A 21228-nucleotide genomic window follows, 5' to 3' on the forward strand; every position below is an offset into this window, starting at 1 on the left:
TAACCTTTCAATCAAGTTGCTAAGGTTACTAATAAACATCATAGTTAGCAAATCGAAATGACAACTTATTGAATAAAATTTATAAAATTTACATTTACTTATTATATTTTGTGTGGGTACTTAAAAAGAACTACAACAAAGAAAAGGCGAAAAATTAAAGATGCCGCCAACACCAAACGCAAAGAAGATCGTCGCATCAACACCTAAAGTAAGAAATAAAACTACATTTTTATACTTTTTAAGTATACTATTAACTGTAGCACTTTGATTACTTTTAATAACTATATCGCCACAGACACTGCACAAATCAAAGAAGAAAAGTATAACAAATATTTCAAAAGTGAAGAACACTTTAATACTTACTCACTTTTAAATTTTTTCATTTTTTTATTTTTCACTCTATCTTTCTTCAATTTTACCCATTAGCTTGCAACAATACCTTGGCTAAAACACGTACGTATTCTTACTAGTTAGATTTAGATTGAATTCTGGTAATTTCTTATTTAACACCACAATTACATCTTTTTTAAATACAGTCGATACCGCTTAATCGGTACACATCGGGATCGAGGCGTTTTGTCCCAATTAAGCGGTTGTCCCAATAAAGCCAAGTACTACGTATAAATTAAAACAAAAAATAATTTCCTAAAGTATTTTAATAAAGTGAATGTAAGTATGCATCATACAAAACAAGCTACAGAGTGGTCCATTTAACGTGAGATAAGCGATTATCTTGAAAACGGTTCATTTTACATAAAAATGAATCACATGAAAGTTGTTCTGTGCGAAGGTAGAAACCATATGACGATACACTTTTTTGACCTCCACCTTATTTTCAGGGTATATTTTATTGAAAAAAAAATTGGTTTTGCCAGTACAACGGCAAAACATCTTTTGAAAAGAACTGCAACTTCTTCAGAAACAATTAACCAACGTTTATAATTTATTATTTATTTATTAATTTATTATTTTTAAACATTTTCCTACCCGCTTCGATACAATGTCTTTAGTTTAGGATACGATTTAAGAATGCTGAACAACACAAAAAATCCAGAAAAGGTACATCGGGTGACCTGGCTCGTCGGAAATACCTTTGGAAAGAGGTCTAAAAGGTTCCGACATTTTCCCATAAAAAACAAGAGTTCGTGGAACTGCTTATGTCGGCATTTTCAGAATATCGCTTTCAGAGACTTAATTGGTTGAATTGTTTTAAAATGTAACAGGTAAAACTAAATTTGCATAAAAACTGCTTCGCAACAAATTCTGAATTCATTTCATCGTTTTACATTAAGGCAAAGTGTTTAAACTAAGTCATTAAATCATGGATACTCTAAGTGTGGCAGAAAAAGTCGAAATGATTTTTATTTATGGAGAAAGTGGCAGAAAAGTTGCTGATAGTATAGCTTTGTATCGAGAACGTTTTCCTGATCGAAATACGCCTTCGAGAAGTACATTTTACGAAGTTGTGAATGATTTTACTAATGCTGGAAATGTGGAATCAAGAAAAAAATCTCAGCGAGCAACTGTAACTACGGAAAAAAAGGAAATTGCGGTATTAGCTAGCGTTGAGGTAAATCTTCAAATTAGCACTCGACGACTTGCAATTGACGCCGGAATATCGAAGACCAGCATTTTAAGAATGTTAAAGCACAAGAAGTATCATCCATACCACATTTCATTGCATCAACAGCTTTATGGAGGTGATTTTGAAAATCGATTAATATTTTGTCAATGGGCATAAGAACGAATGTGGTTGGACGTCAATTTCTTTGGTAACATGCTATTCTCGGATGAGTCTACTTTTACAAACAAAGGACAAGTCAATAGACATAACATGCGCTATTGGTGCATTGAAAATCCGAGATGGTTGCGTGATGTAGAACATCAACGACCTTGGTCGGTTAATGTTTGGTGTGGTAAATTGATCAGTCCATACTTTGTTGATGGTACGCTGAATGGGGAGAAGTGCCGAAATTTTTTAGATGACGTCTTACCAACGTTACTTTTAGATTTTAGCAAGGAAGAAAGATAAAATATGTGGCTGCAAAATGATGGATGCCCAGCACATTTTTCACATATTGCACATGAAGCTTTAGATCGGGATAATGCTGGGCGATGGATTGGAAGAGGAGGTCCAATTTCCTGGCCTGCCAGATCACCTGATTTAACACCTCTTGACTTTTTTTGTTGGGCGTCCTTAAAGATAATGTTTATCGCGAAGTACCGACTACGCCAAAAAACATGAAAGAGCGGATAAGAAATGCATGCAGAAATAGTAGCCAAGAAAACCTTTTAAGATGTAAAGAAAGTTTTAATAGAAGGGTTGATAAATGTATTGAAGTGGGTGGGGAATTATTTGAACATTTATTATAAATTTTATACTTGTTGTTAATTAATAGTATAGTTTAATCATTTCTTTATAAATAAACAATATATAAAATTATTTGAATAAAAAAATTATTTAGATTTTGTCTACAAAAGATGTTTCGCCGTCGTACTGACAAAACCACACGGTAATTTTTTTTTTAATTATTTTACTTTTATCCATAGATTCAGATTTTGCAATCAAAAACATAAAGTGTCATTTAAAAAATTTTTCGTGACCTTCATATGACCTTGAAAATAAAGTCAAGGTCAAAAATGTTATCGTCATACGGTTTAAACAACTTTCATTTGATTCATTTTTATGTAAATGTACCGTTTTCGAGATAATCGCTTGTCTCACGTTAAATGGACCACACTGTATATAAAATGTCTATTTTAAGTTAAAATAATAATAATAGAGTATAAACACTAAAAAAAACAATTAAGTATTAATTTTTTTAAAAAGTTATTTTGTGTTGTCTGCTTTTTACGATTTAGCACTTCTACGAAATCCGCACATATATTCAGTGCAGACATAGGTCTATTATCTTTTTGCTTGCTTGTTCGTTACAGGAATATGTGGAAAATCATCAACATCGTCATCGCTTTCGTCGTCACCTATTAAATTCTTTGATTTGAAAATGAAAATTCTTCGCCATTTATAACAGACTTTTGTGTTGCAAAAGTCATTATTATTATTCTTGCCAACGGTTAAGGTTTTTGGTAGCCCTAAAGCTTTAAAACCGCATGCTGTAAAGCAGTTTGTATTATGCTGGTTTTTACCCCTCGCCATCTGTCAGCGGTAAACTGTATTGCCTGCAGAATGGAAATTTTACCACTTATCTCTCTAGCGTTCTACTATGTAGTTGCCTAATTTTTCTGTATATAATTTTTTATATATTTTTGTATTAGGTGGGAGAAATTCCAATTTTATATACTTTAAATTAATATGAGGGTGAGCCGTACAATTGTCAAGAAGCAATACAATTTTTCTTTCTTTATTTTCCAATTCTTTTTCCCACTTCAAAAGCCAACTTAGAAAAATTTCTGAAGGCATCCACCCATTTTTGTTGACGTGGTACTCCAGTGGCAAATCTTCCATTCTTAAGTCCTTAAAACATCGAGATTTATTACTTTCTCCTATAACGATCAATTTTCGTTTGTCAGTTCCAAACATTGCCACAGCATATAATAGTAATCCAGGCCAATGCCTTTTTGTACCCAGATAGTAATATGCGAATAATACAAGAATCCGTCTGGTGTAGCCCGATAAAAAATCTGGTTTTGTCAGCAATTTTAGCACTTGTGATTATTTTGTATATTTGGTTGTTATATTAATATTATGTATTCTTCATGACGATTTAATAACATGGATATATAAATAAACAAATTCGACAGACATGCATACAGGTGGAACAGCCAAACCGCACAATTTAAAACTATTAAAAAAGTATTATAAAACATAAATTTAATTTTATTTTGCAACAAATGTTAAGACAAAAGATGAAATTTTATACATATAGAAGCAGAAAAAAAATCTCTTTTTGAATATTGAAGACAAATACATATGTTTGAAAACAACCCACAGCTCATCGATAACACTGGTCTACACTGGTTTTATTGCCCTAGTGATAAGATTGATTTTGGATATATTTATGCTCACAATTCATGAAACTATCAATGATTTTGTAAGATTTTCTCTCATTTCTCGAAATGTCGAAAATATATGTTATATTTCCATAAAACACCTTTTATGAGCTTTTCTTTTAAATTTTTTCCCGGGATCTGTCATCATGTGACAATCCCATCGACCCTGATACCTTTCCTCCATCACTTTTAGATACTGGTGGAACCGCTCTCCCTGTTCCTTACTATAATTTCCTAAATTATCCGGAAATTTATCCAGATGATTGCGAGAGAGTCTGAAAGTTTGTCAGCGTATTTTGTACAATTTCTTCATAATTTGGTGCTTTATGGTTACCTAGGAAATTTTCGACTACCAACACAAAAGTTTTCCAAGCGGAAGAGTAACTTTTATTAAATAACTTTAATAAAATCTGTGTCGTTCTTCAATTGCCGTATTTGAGGACCATCTAATATTCCACCTTTCAACTTTTCCATACTAAGCTTTGGAAATTTTCTACAAATGTGATTAAAACAATCACCTTCCTTGTCCAACGCTTTTACAAATTGCTTTATCATTCCTAACGTAATATGTAATGGTGGAAGTATGATTTCGTCAATGGCTCCCTTATTACATTGGCTTTACCGACAGTTAAAGAATTTCTTACAGGCCAAACATTTTGTTCCCAATGAAGTTGCTTTGCTCTACTGTCGCACATATCAATGAAGCAAGGGTATTTCGTGTATCCACTTTGTTCATCAAGTAACAAATTAACCATTTTCAAAGCCACACAAATCGGTCATTGATGCTCCGAGTAATTAATTTTTTCTAAAACTAATTTTACATTTTCATATTTTTCTTTGAGTTTTGTTGAATGGGCAAGTGGAATTGATGCAAATTTATTTCCATTGTGCAGTAAGATGCATTTAAAACTCTTTTACAACTGTCAATAAAAAGGCGGCACTCAGTAGGTTTGTATTCTTTTAAACCCATGTCTAGAAGCAGCTTCGCCATATCATTACAGTACACCAGTCCTTCATTTTCACTAAAAAATTGTAATAACTCACTTTCTCGTGTTCTGTATGTTGTAATTATGAAATTGAAATTTTGATTATGCAGCTGAAATTTTCACTGTGTAGAACAGGACATTTTGTAGAGTGTAAGTCTGGATATCTCCACGTTTGATTTCGATTAAAACCTTTAGCATTTGCTACGCAAAAGTAACAATCATCGAAATGCTTCCTCTCCATCCAGATCATAGGAATACCAAAGTCTAATCCAGAACGTTCTCCTCTTTTCCACAACCGTAACGACTCAACACAGGACTTACAAACTTTATGAGGAACCCATGATTTATCTAGTTTGTCCATTTTAAAACCGATATATTCAACTTAAGTCTCCTCGACAAAGTCTGTGATATTTTTTTTTGTTATATCAACACCGCAAATATAACAAAATAAATCACTACTATATTTACACTTTCTTCGTGACGAACTCATGTTTTAAAAGACAAGACAAATATATTAGAATGAACATTCAGTCATTGAAACCAAATATTAACACATGACAACTTATCCAGATTCACGTGTAAGTACTTCAATATTGTCAAATAGCTGAGATCTCAGCTGTTCTACGGAGCAAAGGATCTGAGAGTGGGAATCACGTGATGTTTTAAGCGTGAAAAAGTTGCGCAGAAGCCTAATCATGACTGGGGAAAATAAATTTTATTACTAGCAAGCCGATAATTGTTCAAAATATAAGATATGTAAAAATCATAAAAAACAAGAGCACATTCAGTACTTTCATGAATATATTCGTAATGTGGGCACTTGAAAACATAAAAATTTGCAAAGATATCCAGGGCAACAAAAAAAAATTTTGTTGTAGAGCTGAGTAATTTATGGATTAGTGATGAAGCTCATTTCGACCTCGGCGGATATGTTAATAAACGTAACTTTCGCTATTGGGCCGTTGAAAACCCTCCCCAACTTCACGAACTACATCTCCATTCGGCCAAAGTTACTGTTTGGTGTGCGATGTTTTCGAATAGCATAATTGACCCATACTTCTTTGAGAATGATGATGGCCATACAGTAATCATAACATCAACACCATATGTTCGAATGTTGGAAACATTTTTTATCCCACAAGTGCCTATGAATGAGAATACTCATTTCCAGCAAGATGGCGAAAGTTGTTACAAAGCTAGAGTTACATTGAACTGTCTTAGAGAATTTTTCCCGAACTGCCTCATTAGTTAAAATGGGAGTATTCATTGGCATCCACGATCACCAGGTGTAGGAGGTGCGCAACAATACAAGACTTAAAAGTGGGGATCCAAATTAAATTTTTTCAATAACACCAGCGATACTGCGACGACGCTGTAATACTTTCCGTGAAAGACTTAGACAATGTGTGCAAAATGATGGTCCCCATCTTCCTGAAGTAATATTCAAAAAATGTATTCTTTTTTGCTTTACATAAAATCTTTTCTCTTAACACTTGTTTCAAGAAAAATTAAATTTATACTGTTTTGTAATACTTTTTTAATAATTTTAAATAGTACGGTTTGAGGTCTATCAACTCTACTACAAAATTTAATCTTTTATCTATATAATTGAAATAGAGTAATTTTCGTGGAAAGGTTTACAAAAACAAGCTGCACACAGTGGATGAACAGAATAGTGGCTTCAAACATAATAAAACGAATTCCTGCGTTCATTACTACACAAGGCAGCCATGTTGAGCATATGATGTAAAACAAAATAGGTTATAAGATGTTGAAATAGGATATAATGTTATAAAAAGTTATAAAATACATGCGTATGTTTATATTGATTTGTGCGATTTTTCCTTTGAACTGGTCTTCGGAAACCAACTAATTTACAGTGTACTCTGCAAATGTACAGAACATTTCAATGGCGTCTACGGTTGTTATCAGTAACACATGTTATGCTATCACACCGAAGCCGATTGAAATAATTCAACGAAACTACTATTTACAGATATATTTATTTTGAAGTGCACGACTTTTCGATCGAGTTATATAAGTGATGAAGAGATACAATTACAGTATTCAATGGTTCGAACCCAACAAACAATTGGTGCAGTGCATGAAAATTCGTTTCAATCAGTTCGGAAACACAGTCAAGAACTAAATATTAAAAAGGCGACGTTATACAAGATTCTAAAGCTAGATTTACATGTTATAGTCTACAAAGTTTTTGTTCAACAACTGAACGTTATCGACTGAATTTTTCTAAACGAAATGCTTCAACGTCACCCAACGTTCGAAAACATTTTGTTTAACGACGAAGCGAACTTCCATTTAAATGGCCACTTAAACAGACACAACTGCCGCCACTTGACCAACGAAACTCCAAGACAGAAACATGGACGGCGAGGCTGCTATGTCTGCTTAAGCTGTCATCAAGGTATTGCAACATACTAAGAAATTATTGGTTCCGCAACTACAGAAGTTGAGGGTTTCAATGTGAACACTTGGTTTCAATAAGATGGAGCCACTTTCCACATCTCAAACCAATCACTTGAGTATGCCAATCAACTGTTCCTGGAAAAAATAATGTTTAGTCGAGGCAACATCACTGGTCCCCGAGAAGCTCCGATTTTACACCTTCTGATTATTTCTTAGGGGAATTCCTTAAATTAAAAGAGTATGCTAACAAACCACGAATTCTACAGCAAAGGCAGGAAAGTGACAAGCTATGTAGGAAAGATGTCGGACAAGATCTTTAGAGAGTTGTTCGATATTTGCGACTACTGCGATAAAATGGGACATGAATATAAAAAGTGCGGAGGGAAGGCACGAAGGCTGGCATACGTTAATTGTAAGTTGAGGAGAAGGAAGTGTAGGCATGAAGCCAGGGATAAGTACTGCGAACAATACCAGGCACCCATTGAATTGCTAAGACGCAGTATTGTTTTTATTGGCGAAGGGCGGAAACAGAGAGGGGAAGTATCAAAAAACGTGGAGGGTGTTTGCAACAAAAGGGAGAATTTTTAGGGACACCTACGAAAGTATGATGTGATTGCACTGGTGGAGATATGGGTAAATAATGCGGATAGGATAGAATTAAACAAGGATTGTCACAAGGTTATGAATGGGTCTGTCAGTATGCAGAGAAGAGAAGAAGAAAGGGAAAGGCGAGTGGTGTAATAATAACGGAGGTCAAAGAAGAGACAGGAATGTGATAATTATGTTATATAGCAAGGGGAATGGGGGAGTCCAAACGTAAAATTGAATCCATTACTGAGGAGGTAAGAGGAATATATGGTGATGGAATATATGAGTGGAACTTTAACATATGGTTTGCTAAAGAGGGAGGAAGTGAGTTTGCAGGGACAAGATGCGGGCAAATGATGGTTAAAACATGAAGTGCAGAATAAGGAAGGTGGAGAATTAGTATGTAGAGCAAATAAAGAGAGAAGAAAGCAAAGAGGAATAACGAAGAGGATTTTTAACCAGAAGGAATGAAAACGAGGTATGGAAGTACATAAATAGAAAAAGGAGGAGGAAATCAGTAGCAGGATATTTATGTGTAGTTGAAAAGTACATTTGTGTGAGTACTGGCAGAGGAGTTATGTAAAGAAGAATCTGGGAGGAAAAGGTTAAGGGAAAATCGAGATGGAGTAATTGGTGGGGATACTGATACAGTTCAATAGAGCAGAGCGGCGGGGAAGAATGGGTGAGGCAATAAGATTTGGAGAGACTAATTCCACCATTGCAATATTTAAGAATGCACAAAAAGGCGTAAAGATACTAGAAGAGAGTTGAAACAAACTAAACCGCTGTTGTTACGAGTGGCCGTGCTGTATACATTAAGATCAAAAATGGGAAAAACAACAATGAATAGACTGAGAAACTCGGATATAGGATCAATGCAACATTTCAAACATAGTGATATGGGAAAGACAGCGGAAGGGAAAATAGCATAACCACATGGGACATATGAACAACAATAGACTTCCGAAAATCGTGATTGTAAGTAAGCCCCCTTTAAATAATTCTAAATTTAAGACAACAACATAACATAAACTAACATAACAAGTTAACTAAGCTAACATTTTGTCAGTTATTACCTTTCAGCTTAATATTCGGTCCCAATCAAGTCGTATTTTAATCCCTCAAAGTCAAAATTCGGTGCGATTTTTCTTAAATCGACCAAAAATGAGTCAAACATTTCCTCTCATATACTTGTATTCTCGTGTTGAATTTGTTTCTCTCCACGCTACTGTTGACTACGTTATGTTGTGTTCTTGTTGAATAAAATGCATATAAAGATTCGATGTGCTTTACTTTAAGAGTCTGACTTTGACTGCCTCACGTTTATTATGTAACGTTTACATAGATAAGCTATTCTGGTTCTGATTTTGAAAAGAAGTGAATTAAAAAAAACAAATTGTGGTGTAAATAAGAAAATTACCCTTGTTTGAAATAAATAGATTAAGAAACACTTTATTATTTGCACTATTATAAAATATAAAAAATATTTGTATTATACAATTTTAAGAAACGCGCCAAATCTAGTTCTCAACGTGTTGACGCTGACGACGATTTAGAAGAATGGAAAAAATCAAAACAATTACTCAAACCGAAAGATCAAGTACAACTTGAAGATGTCGAGCTGAAAGAAATCGTCCCAAGAATATTAATGACAAAAAATTTTCTACAACCTGATGGCTTGGTCGAATATAATTACCTTACTGGAGAATTTACGCCTATACCAAATCCGGGAAATATGGTTGTGGTTTATGAAACAAAAGGAACCTATATACTTCTGAACTCTGATGAAGCGCGAGCGCAATTGATAGCTTTAGGAATTGATCGTATGAACAAAAAATTAATTAATATAAATTTTAGGGAATAAGATGTTGATTTTTTGTAGCTCTGGAGTATGTTCAACTCCCCGAAGAGGAAGAAACAGGTGAAATCCGTTTAGACGAACCACCTGTTCAGGATCTGGGCGAAGGCGAAGAGGGCGAGGAAGAAGAAGAAGAAGACGAACATGAAGAGCATGATCACCACGATCATGATGATGACGCTGAACCAGAGCATCCAGCTGCTGGACCAAAAAAGAAGCTAACCAATCAATTTAATTTTTGCGAAAGAGCTGCTTTAACTTATAATAATCCAGTTCGAGTAAGATTTTAGAAAAAATAACTATAATATAAAAATCAAACTTTTACCAAAACAAAACATAACAATTTTTTTTTGAATTAATACTTGTTGGTTAATTATAGTCTCAAGGAACTCAAACTACTCCACCACCTATTGAAATATATTCTGGAAATGTTTTGCAATGGATCATTTACGATGCATACTTGATAGATTTTGCGGAACAAGAAGCAGAGAGGGAACGCGAAAGGTTGCTTAAAGAGAAAGATAAAGCGCCAGTTGGTAAACATGGAGCAGGTCCGGTTAAAAGAGCGGGACCGACAGCAGCCGAACTTACACAAGGGCGAATATATGAAGCTTGGAAAGTTTTAGAGAGAATGTTAAACCAAAATACCTACAATGATATTGCAAAAGGTAAAAATAATGAAAGTTTAATCAGGTTATATTGAAGACAATGTAACAAAAATATCGAAATATAAGTATCTATGGCTAGATGTGAATTAGGCGGCCAAGTCACGGCTGAATAATGCGTACCTAGCAAAGATGTGTTTAAATTTATCCAAATTTCCTCATACTCTGGTGGACACCTATAAAAATAATACTGGTGAAAATCTTTTGACAATACCTTTTTTTTAGATTATAGATACTGGGAAGATCCATCTGATGAATTTCGGGAGGAAGTAGGAACACTTCTCCCACTGTGGAAATTCGTTTACGAAAAAACCAAAACGAACAACATTACAGATATTCTCTGGAATCCTTGGTACTATGATTTATTTGCAGTATGCTACGGATTTTGTAAGTTTTCACAATCACTTCACTATTAAATTCGAACTAAAACTTCAAAAACAAAAATTTTCACTATTCACTTAAATCTAGTACAAGTTTTGATGATAAACAACCACGTTATAACATCCTCCCAGAACAAAAATTGAGTGAATTTCTTCCTCAGACATGATGCTACTAACAGCCAATCTGGTCTAGCGAGCCGAACAAATTTACTCTCTTCCAGTTTACATACCCCCAACATACATCAAGACGTTACTAAGTTCATCTAGGAAACATTAAAAAGAAAAGTCCGGTTAATATTTGATTCGCCCTCGTACATTAAGTGGTAAAGTAATTGCTGGAGCTAGTTTAAACAAGAGCTCTATAACAAAAGTCGGCTTAATTCCTCTAAAAAAATATAGTGCAAATTTATAAGAAAACTGAAAACTGATGGTTGACACCCAACAAGCTGTTTGGACAAGTACACCAGAGTTTACAAGAAAAGTTGCACACAATAATTATCCAGTTGAACTTTGAAAGATTAGAAAACAAAGAACTTGAAAAGAAATTAAAAACATCAAATAATCCAGATGACGCTAATACGACGACGATTGAAGTTCAACAAGAACATATAGAAATTGATGTTACCCGAAAACAAGTTCCGGGCAATGACTCCGGGACTGGAGAAATCCTAAAATAATGGCCAAGAAAAGGAGTCTGGAATATTGCAGAGGTAATTATGATACCCAAACCAGGAAAACCTCAAAATGAGAGCAGCTTCTATAGACCAATCTCCTTACTCCCGAAATTACCTAAACTATTGGGAATACTACACTCAGCGGCATAAAAAACGCATCACCTAAAATGATGACCAGTTTCAAACTGCAAGAACTTTTGAACATATTGCTCGATTTGAATAAGGTTTTTTTATTTGAAAGGTCTACCCTTTGCCAATATTTCTGTAGGTACCTTCCCCATTTTGGCGCTCTTCAATTTTAGTAATGATGAATAACGCTAATGCGTGTTTTCTTCATACACTTTGAAGCTTGCTGTGGGGTGCACCGATAAAAGAAAATAATTTTAATCATAAGGAGCTTGTAGTCTCGTCTGTTCTCATCACTTCTGTTTTTTGTACAAGTTTCTATTGTTGTTAACACCAAACTTACAAGCTCAAAAGATAACGCAGCTTGTTCGGCAGCGCCATCAGAAATTAAAACAAGTCATGGATCTCGATGAAATTTAATTTTATTAATCTGTGACAAGTAAATCAAACAAAATGTTAATAACGGGTATTTCCTCCCCTCGCTTGCATGGTATCCCTCATCCTTCGAGGGATACTTCGAATCAGGTTTTGAATTTCATTTTGGGGGATGTGGTTCCACTCTTCATCTAGCGCTATTCGGAGATCATCTAGCGTTTGTATAACGGCACCACGGGCTCTAACTCGTTTCACTAGCATATCCCACATGTGTTCTATATTGAGTTTAAATCAGGGCTACGTGCTGGCCATTCCATTCTGCTGATATCCAAATCATCCAGGTATTGGGACACTATGCGGGCTGTATGGGAACGTGCATTATCGTGTATGAACAAGAAGTTGTCACCAATAAATGGGCCGAAGGGAACCACGTGCTCAGCCAAAATTTCTTCAATATACGATGAGATTGCCGTTGATAAAGCAAAGCTCCGTACGTGCTTCGAAGCACATTGCCCCCAAACCATTACAGATCCTCCCTGGTATTGTACTGTTTCAGAGAAGTTGCACTGAGCATAACGCTCACCTGCTCTTCTCCAAACTCTCTCTCGACCATCTGGAGAGTACAAGCCGAACCTTGACTCGTCTGAGAACAGTACGTTTCGCCACTCTGCATTGGTCCACTGAACATGATCTCGTGCAACCTGTAATCGAGCAACACGATGTTATCGAAGCAACTGTGGTCCAGTTGCTGGTCTCCGTGATCTCAACCCCGCTTCTTCAAATCTCCTTCTTACTGTGCGTTCACCCGACGCACTTGGTCCAAACGATTTCTTATCTCAACTGCTGTAGTATGCCGATTTCATAACACGGTCGTTATGATGTATCGATCATCACCGGATTGTGTGGTCTTCTTTCTGAGGTTGTCTGGTTAAGGTACCAGTCTGCCGAAACCTTTGAATGGCGCGAGAAAACGTACTCTCTATCGCGCCAAGAACACGAGCAACACGAATGCTGCGTCCATCTTCCACCAAAGTAACCTTGTAACTTTGGTGTTAACAACAATAGAAAGTTATTACAGTTTGAAACCGGTCATGATTTTAGGTAATGCGTTTTTTATGCCGCTGAGAGTATGTCTGAAACGTTTAATCCTAATACTAGAAGCAAAAAGAGCTATACTATCCCAATACCTTTATGTAGCTTTAAAAGCAAGCGTGCAACAATTGATCAAGTGCATAAAATCACCAACGTTATTAAAAAAGAATTGGAAGAAAAGAAAATTTGTACGGCAATTTTCTTGTTGTAGGAAAGGCATTTGATAATATCTGACACCAAGGTTAGAAACCAATCTAAAAATAATGATGCCAAAATAGTACTCTGATCCGTTAAGAGATTATATTAAAAATAGATATTTCCAGGTTAACGTGAAAATGAATATTCCAAAGTTATGGAAGTTAACGTTGGTATTCTCCAAGGTAATGTCCCCTTGCAGATTATACTGCACTACTTGCTGTGGGTAGAAACCTTGAAGAAGCTGCTAAACTTAAGGTTGAAACGAGAATAAATCGATGCACGTGAACTTCACAAATAAAAAAGTAGAACACCTGTCAAATATTAACAATGGTATTCCATATGCAAATATTGCCAAGACAGAACTAAATGTAAAATAAAGAATAATGGATAAACAATCTGTACTGACAACGTATAATAAATTGCTTATTTATGCCCAAGTCACTAAAGAAAGTCATACCAATATTAGACAAAAGTAGAATAAGGTAGTAAGGGATATTGTAGATCCACCTGGAAGGAATGGCGTCCTCAACGAAGATTTTAGGGTAGTTACGGCGAAAAAAGAAATTCAGAAGTACTCTCAACGGCTCAAAGATAACTCTTGGACAACAGCCAGCTAGTACGTGGACTTCAAAGAACCAAACCATTCGAGTTGGTGTAATGCGGTGTAGTGAAAGTGGGCATAAAGCACTAAAAATAGTTTTTGTTAGTTCGAGATCGCAATGTATGCAATCAAGAAACTAGAGGAACCATGAAACTCTTGTGTAATCTTAAATTTAGAAAAGTTAGGTTAGAGTAAAATTGTTAGTCATCAGACTAATAAATTGTAATATTATAGTATTCATAATCATGGTATCGTAGTATGACGCAAATTATGCTAATATACATTAATCTACAGCTCGACATCTACCAACCGACAGAACAAGCGGGATTTTGTAAAGAATTTGGAACGAGCTTACAGGTCATCAAAATGATAGTCGAAAAAATCATCGAGAAGAATAGGTCGCTTGTTATGGCTTTTGTGGATTTCCATAAAGTATTTGATAAGAAGCTAATACACAATATACACAGAAATATGACAATGTCAGTGAAATTACATGAAAGCACGGATTCTGTCCAAATGAGACATGTAAAATACTTAATTAACAAATTTAAAGTTTGCAGACGATATGGTTTTGTTCTCCATTCTCTTGTTGTGCCATAAGGTTGTCCTTTTACACTCGTCAAAAATACATTAATAATTAAAAATCAAAAAGAAGGAGATTACATCATATGATTGGTAAAGGTTATAAACCCATTATCACTACTATTACTAACGCTTATTACATATTTATACGAACACGCAGCGTTTCCCTATATTACAACATCACTCTGCAAAAACTCGTCAAGAGAGTAGAACGCCTTTACAATTAGATACGACCTGAGCTTAGACGTTAAATTAGCCAGCGTCAAGTCACGAACGCCAGCTGGCAGCCTGTTATATAAAACCTGACTCATGTAATTCGATCCCTGCTGCCCTCTAGTCAATCTGCGATACTGAACATATATATTATCCATGAGTAATACATTTGACATTAGTTTATGTGCATATACAGGTGTCCCGAAACTCAACGTCAAGCGGGCACCAGGTGAGAGGCCAACCCATACCTATTCTAGTAAAAATGAGAAAAAAATTCCATGTCTCTTAGTTAAGTAGTAACAGATATATTTTTGAAAACGTTAAAAATCGGTCCTGTAGATCATATCTTTAGGTACTACGGTCAGAAATTTTCGCTATTTAATAGTGATTTTTTTAATAATGTATTCCTTGTGAACCATGCTACTATAGAAGTCACAAATCAAACAACAAAAATCGTTAGTTTTGCAAAAAAATATATTAATTTGATTGAGTTAAGGTTGAAAGAATTTATGTCTATCAAATTTGACACACGATTTCTAAAAAAAGGAGTAGTATAACACCCTTGGCAAGTAATTTTAAAAGATGGCCTGTTTAGTCAAGTTTCCAAAATGGTACAACACTTGCCATTTTTCTTGTCATAAAAACTATTATTGTATGTTTTTCTGCAAAAAACAAGTTATTTAAAAAATTCGTATGATGTACGGGAACGATTTTTAATATTTTCAAAAATATGGCTATTACCACTTAACTAAGAGACATAGAATTTTTTTCTTATTTTTACCAGAACAGGTATGGGTTGGCCTCTCACCCGGTGCCCGCTTGACGTTGAGTTTCGGGACACCCTGTATAATTGACTGAAGAACGTAAAGTGAAGGCAAGGTCAGAATCTGAAGCTTAATAAACAAAGATCTACAATCTTCAGCATAACCAAGATTACCCAGCACACGCACCGCCCAACGCTGAAGTCTAAAAGCATATTGACTTGCAAGGCTGTTCCCTCAAGCCAAAATAGTATAATTAATGTGGGAATGAATAAAGGCATAGTGTGCAGCTTTAAGGACTCCTTTAAGGATATCCACAATATTAGATATCCTACACAAAAGGTAAACACCACTACAAATCTTACTCCCAATAGCACACACATGCTCGTCAAATTTCAACGTTGGAGGGGCAATAGATGCACCCAAGAACCTCGCAACAGGGGGATTCTCAAAAAATGCTTGGTGTTTCACTTCGCGACCATGTGACTATAGGATCTAACAAGAAGGACGGGAATTACAAATGTGATTGTCCAAATTGCAGAACTAAAATGGAATTGGGTAGGGTAGGATGGAAGATGGACACAGAGGCGGCTCGAGAGGAGATCGAGAATGGTAGTCAAAAATAAGAGAAGTAGAGAAATGCTGTACTGACAATATCAAAAAAATAACTACAAATTGAATACAGAGCGTAATCGGGATAAACGTAAACATCTACTGGATTTGATTTTTCTTTTTGATTTTAGCTGCAAAATTCGGTACATTTTATCAACAATGCAATTTTTTAAACCGCAATTAATACTTTAAGATCCATAATGAATAACTAAGACAAACATTGAATAAAATATTGAAGACTCAAACCTGAACGACTTGTCATATTTACTATCTAGAGTTCTTTCCACTCTCTCGAGTTACATGAAATTTGCAAAAAAAATACTAAAACATTACCAGACTTTATGTAGTTGTTATCACACAAGAAATATAATTAATAAATATACGTGGTTATAGATTTGGTCCTTGTCATATAGACCCAATTGTTCTCACGAAACCTATTACACAATTACATTGACTGAAATACTAATTAATGATTGTTTTAGTTGATTTCACAAAACCGGTAATCAATGGAGCATTATGCTTATTTACGATTAAAAATCCTTCATTTCCCGAACACATTTGCATGACCCAATCGGCCGTAATGTGCGTAGATATCCACAAAAAGTTCCCTTACATGTGCGTAATAGGATTATACGATGGCAGTGTTGAGGTTTATAATGTTCAAGCGTCGTGCAGAATACCGGCATTTAAAAGTAACGCCGTCACGAATAAACACTCCGGAATCGTGACGGAGGTAATTAAGATAATAGTAATTACGAAGTATAATCATTAAAACAAAAAACTCTTCATTTTCCTTATCATTATGTTTTTAATTAACCATTTAGGTAAAATGGGCGCCCGATCTTCCTGACGGAGAATTGAATTTTTATTCAGTCGCCGGCGATGGCAAAGTTAATAATTGGATACTTATGCTAAATACTCTTTCGGTAACAACAATAACCACAATGTATATGGAAAAAGATCCAGTTCCCGGGCCAGATGGAACATTTCTTAAAATCAAGTCTTGTGCTACGTGTTTTGTATTCCATCCGAAACAGCCTTTGATTTTTTACGTCGGTACTGAGGAAGGATTAATTTATAAATGTAATACACATTACAGCTCTACGTATCTCTTAACATTAAAAGCACATCATGGTCCCGTTTATCGCATAGATTTTAATAAATATAACACCGATATATTTATATCGTGTAGTGCCGATTGGAGAATGAAAATATGGGAAGATAATCGACTGTATATGTTTCAAATCATATTTAGATATTTTGTTTCTAATTTTTAATTCTTCTAGAGAACCTCTTTACGTGTTTGATATTGGTGCAAGTGTTGGTGATGTAAAATGGGCGCCTTATTCATCAACAGTTTTCGCAGGGGCTTGTGCAGATGGAAAAGTATACGTTTACGATTTAAACGTGAATAAATACAAACCAATTTGTATACAAGCGGTTGTATCTAAAAAAAGAAATAAGTTAACTAGGATTGATTTTAATTACAAACTTCCTTTTATAATAGTTGGAGACGATAAGTACGTTACAAACAGAAATAATTCTGTTATTGTGATATAATTTATAATACTATTTTTTAGAGGGTGCATAACAAGCTTAAAATTATCGCCAAATTTACGCGTAATGTGTAAACCACCGAAAAAGCAACAATATTTGGATCAATGGACGTTGCAATGTATGAAATTAGACAAATTATTATCGTTAGTAAGAGAACCGGTTACATTAACACTACCGCCAGATACTTCTACTACAAAAGCTTCCTAAGAATAGCAAGAAGGAGAATCATTTGTATACGATTTTTATTTACAGCAATATTAGGTGTACAAGAAAGTATTTTACAACCTAAATATACTCAATATTTTTTTATAATTTTATAACATTTAATAAAGACATAGAGACTCCTATAGATGTCTATAGATTACTTGTCATTAATAAAGTGCGTATTTTTAAGCATAAACAAGTCACAATCGTATCATAAGAACTTGTGACTATAAATCCTGGTCATTTATGAAGTAAAAGGTAGGCTATGGGGTCTGCGTAGTCTATAAGGCAATATATAGAATAAATAATTTTTTTCTCTTAAATTTTGTTGCAATCTGGTTCAGACCAGTGAACAATTCTATTCCAATTTAAATTACTATACAATATAGGGTAAACACGCTTGAGATCGACCACTTACAAGTAGTAGTCGATCTGCAACTACATATAAATTTCAAAAATAAAAGAGTATTAAAATTTCCTCTTTTAAAATTTGTAAATTACAAGTAATTGCGTAAATAGTGATGGTAGTACTGCCCTGATTTGTCAATAAGCCTAGAAAAGTATTGTAATCGTGTTTTATTAGAATCTGGACATAGACACAATTTGAAATAGAAAAATGTTTTATACGTAAAAATTGCTTAATAAAGAAATATACAAAATCATAAATAGCTTTATGAAAATTCTTCTTTAGTCAAATCTAGTCAATTCAAAGAAGTCAAAACCAAAAAAAGAGTGTTCTCAAGAGTGATATTCAGAAACATCTTTAACAGATGCTATTGACGCAATTTATAATGGTATGGAAATAAGAGAAGCTTCTCGAAATTTTCAGATTCCCAAAACTAGCCTGATCGACAGGCTTAAAGGCAAAATAGAAACGAGGCCGTTGACTAGGGAGCTACCTACCATTCTCAGTCAAGAAGAGGAAAAAAATGTATTTGTGGCTAAAGCATTTATTCATGACAGGATTCCCCTTGAAGAAGGAAGAATTGTTCAAATCGGTTCAACACATTGTAAATACATTCAAAAGACGAACACCCTTCAAAGACCTGGGGACAAGTGGTTTACGGAATTTTGTAGATGACAAAATATTGTCTTTCGGGAGTCCGAAGCTCTGTCAAAATCACGAGCAATAATTACAGAGGAAGCAATACGAAAATGGTTCAGAGAATGAAATCAGTTCTACTTACGTCCACTTTGCAGAAAATATTAGAAATAGCTTAAGTTGATTTGTTATGTTTATAGTTTTTGATTTAATAAATTAGTATATATCTTCTTGTCAAAACCAAATAAAAAATTAAAACCTGAATATTTAATTGATTTTTATAAATAAATTTACTGAAAAAATATTACGAGTTATAAAAAATAAACTGACTGCACGCTGAAGAAATGCCGGTCGACCACTGGACTTATACTGGTCGACTCGATGGAGGAAATGGTCGACTACTGGCATATTAGGTCCTTTTGAACCTTTTTTAGGATAATTTTAGTTTTATTTTGTCCTAGCATGAATCGGTTATAGATTTCCAAAATGAAATATTCTACCTATCGTAATTTAAAAGGATCAGTTCATTAGTTCTATTTTTTAATGGGTTTTGAATTTCAAATATGTCTTCAGTGGTACACCACTGGCGTGTTTACCCTATGTATAATAAAAAAATTAACCCAAGATAAGAAAAAATTTTTAGAAGCAAAGAAGAGGAAGCCAAAGCTAAATACCGATGATCTAGGTGAAATAGTTTCAAATGTTGTACTAATCATAATCAGATATATTTTACTTACAAGAATCTTTATGTTCTACTTACAATTAGTGTTAAGCAGTTATTTAGAGTATGTCAGGAATTTAAAAAAAATAATGATATAAAATATTTGTGGACAAGGGAAGGTAAGAAAAAAATATTATCTTCATTTTAAACACGAAAATGTTAAAAATATCAAAAGAGATTATTTAGGTTACAACACTGTAACACTACTCAAAAACTAAAATTAATCGGAATAATTTCAATAATTTTTTTTATGGAATAAAATGAAATCTCTTATTACTGCTCTCTAACTATTCAAAAATTGAAACTGATCGAGAAAAGTGTTGAACACGAAAATTGTTCATAATAGAGTATAGGCATAACTAGTACGAGCCCAGTTTTCATTATCTTAGAAGAGTAAAATTAACCACCAAAAAATATGTTATGTATGAAAATAGTGTATATTGAACAAAAAATCTCAATTTATAATCAGTTTCAGCTCAGCTACTATCGGTGGGTATTAAAGTTAGTTAAGTAGTTTGTATGAAATCACAATAAAGACACATCCAATAAGTTTTTCTTAAATTATCTGGATTTGTATTTACATAAACCGTATTTAACGTTTAATTGCGGGAAATTAATTAGTATATTCAGCATTTGTTAATTCCTGGGCAATGAAGATTCCTTTAATGTTGTCACATTCAATTAACAATTCCATTTTTATTATTAAATAAGCCAAGCTTTAATACCTAATAATATATTTACAGATTACGATTCTGCAACGATCATTTATTTCATTAAATTTATAAACTATGTTGAAAGTTAATCGGCGAAAGTACAATAATGGCCTTAAATATTAATCAAAGAATGATTGAAATCTTTTTAATACATTAGTATTAAAATCGCAAAATTGGCGATGTTTGTTATTGAAATTGAAAATAAGTCAAAAACTAAACCTAATGGAGGAACACGGTTTTGATAAAAATAGTTTAGAATGAACCCATTATAGTATATTATTCAACAAGCGTATAATGGCGGCTGTTACCCACGAAGATGAAGTTGCAACACGAGTGAGCAGCAAAGCGAGCGAGTGAATACTAGTGACGCAAGTTGAATAGTATACGTTATCTACAACTATTTAATTTTGAAAAAAAAATCAAAAAAAAAGGGAAAAAAAATAAACTTGATAGACATTTCAGACATAACCTCAATATAAGAAAGCTGTCATTTCTGTTATCTTTTATTTTTTGATTAGTAGGCCGTGTCAGAACTGTGGAATAATGGCTTCATTATTCAACACTTTGTCAGTCATGGGTAATGCGTGTCATTACCCATCAAAAATCAATTGTATAACGAATAGATAATTCAATAGTTGTAGATAAAAACATTTTCACAATCATCTCAATCCTAGTAGGTAATACTATTTCTTAGGTAGAAAGCTAAAATCCCCAAAATTTAAAAATGTTGAAATGATGTTTGTCATTGAAATTGTAAATAAATCAAATACTATACCTTATAGAAAAACACGGTTTGGATCAAAATAGTTTAGAATGAACTATTAGAATGAAATAGTTTAGAG

General features: G+C 34.0%; 1 protein-coding gene across 1 annotated transcript; it reads left to right on the forward strand.

Moving 5' to 3' along the window:
* Positions 1-30: 30 nt before the first annotated feature.
* LOC111416223 (dynein intermediate chain 2, ciliary) lies at positions 31-18053 on the forward strand. Its single transcript, XM_023048191.2, has 9 exons — positions 31-208; positions 9520-9835; positions 9895-10148; positions 10250-10538; positions 10761-10922; positions 16632-16882; positions 16974-17380; positions 17436-17669; positions 17730-18053. The coding sequence occupies exons 1-9, from the start codon at positions 161-163 to the stop codon at positions 17911-17913; spliced, it is 2145 nt and encodes a 714-aa protein (XP_022903959.1). The 5' UTR covers positions 31-160; the 3' UTR covers positions 17914-18053.
* Positions 18054-21228: the final 3175 nt, after the last annotated feature.

This window comes from Onthophagus taurus, chromosome 7 (genome assembly GCF_036711975.1).
Source record: "Onthophagus taurus isolate NC chromosome 7, IU_Otau_3.0, whole genome shotgun sequence".
Classification (NCBI taxonomy): domain Eukaryota; kingdom Metazoa; phylum Arthropoda; class Insecta; order Coleoptera; family Scarabaeidae; genus Onthophagus; species Onthophagus taurus.

Excerpts from the sequence above, each read along its gene's own strand:
- LOC111416223 (XM_023048191.2), top strand. The coding sequence starts at position 161 with ATGCCGCCAACACCAAACGCAAAGAAGATCGTCGCATCAACACCTAAA. Across the intron at positions 10,149-10,249 it reads CTTATAATAATCCAGTTCGA|TCTCAAGGAACTCAAACTAC; the intron begins GTAAGATTTTAG and ends GGTTAATTATAG. Across the intron at positions 10,923-16,631 it reads TGCAGTATGCTACGGATTTT|TTGATTTCACAAAACCGGTA; the intron begins GTAAGTTTTCAC and ends TGATTGTTTTAG.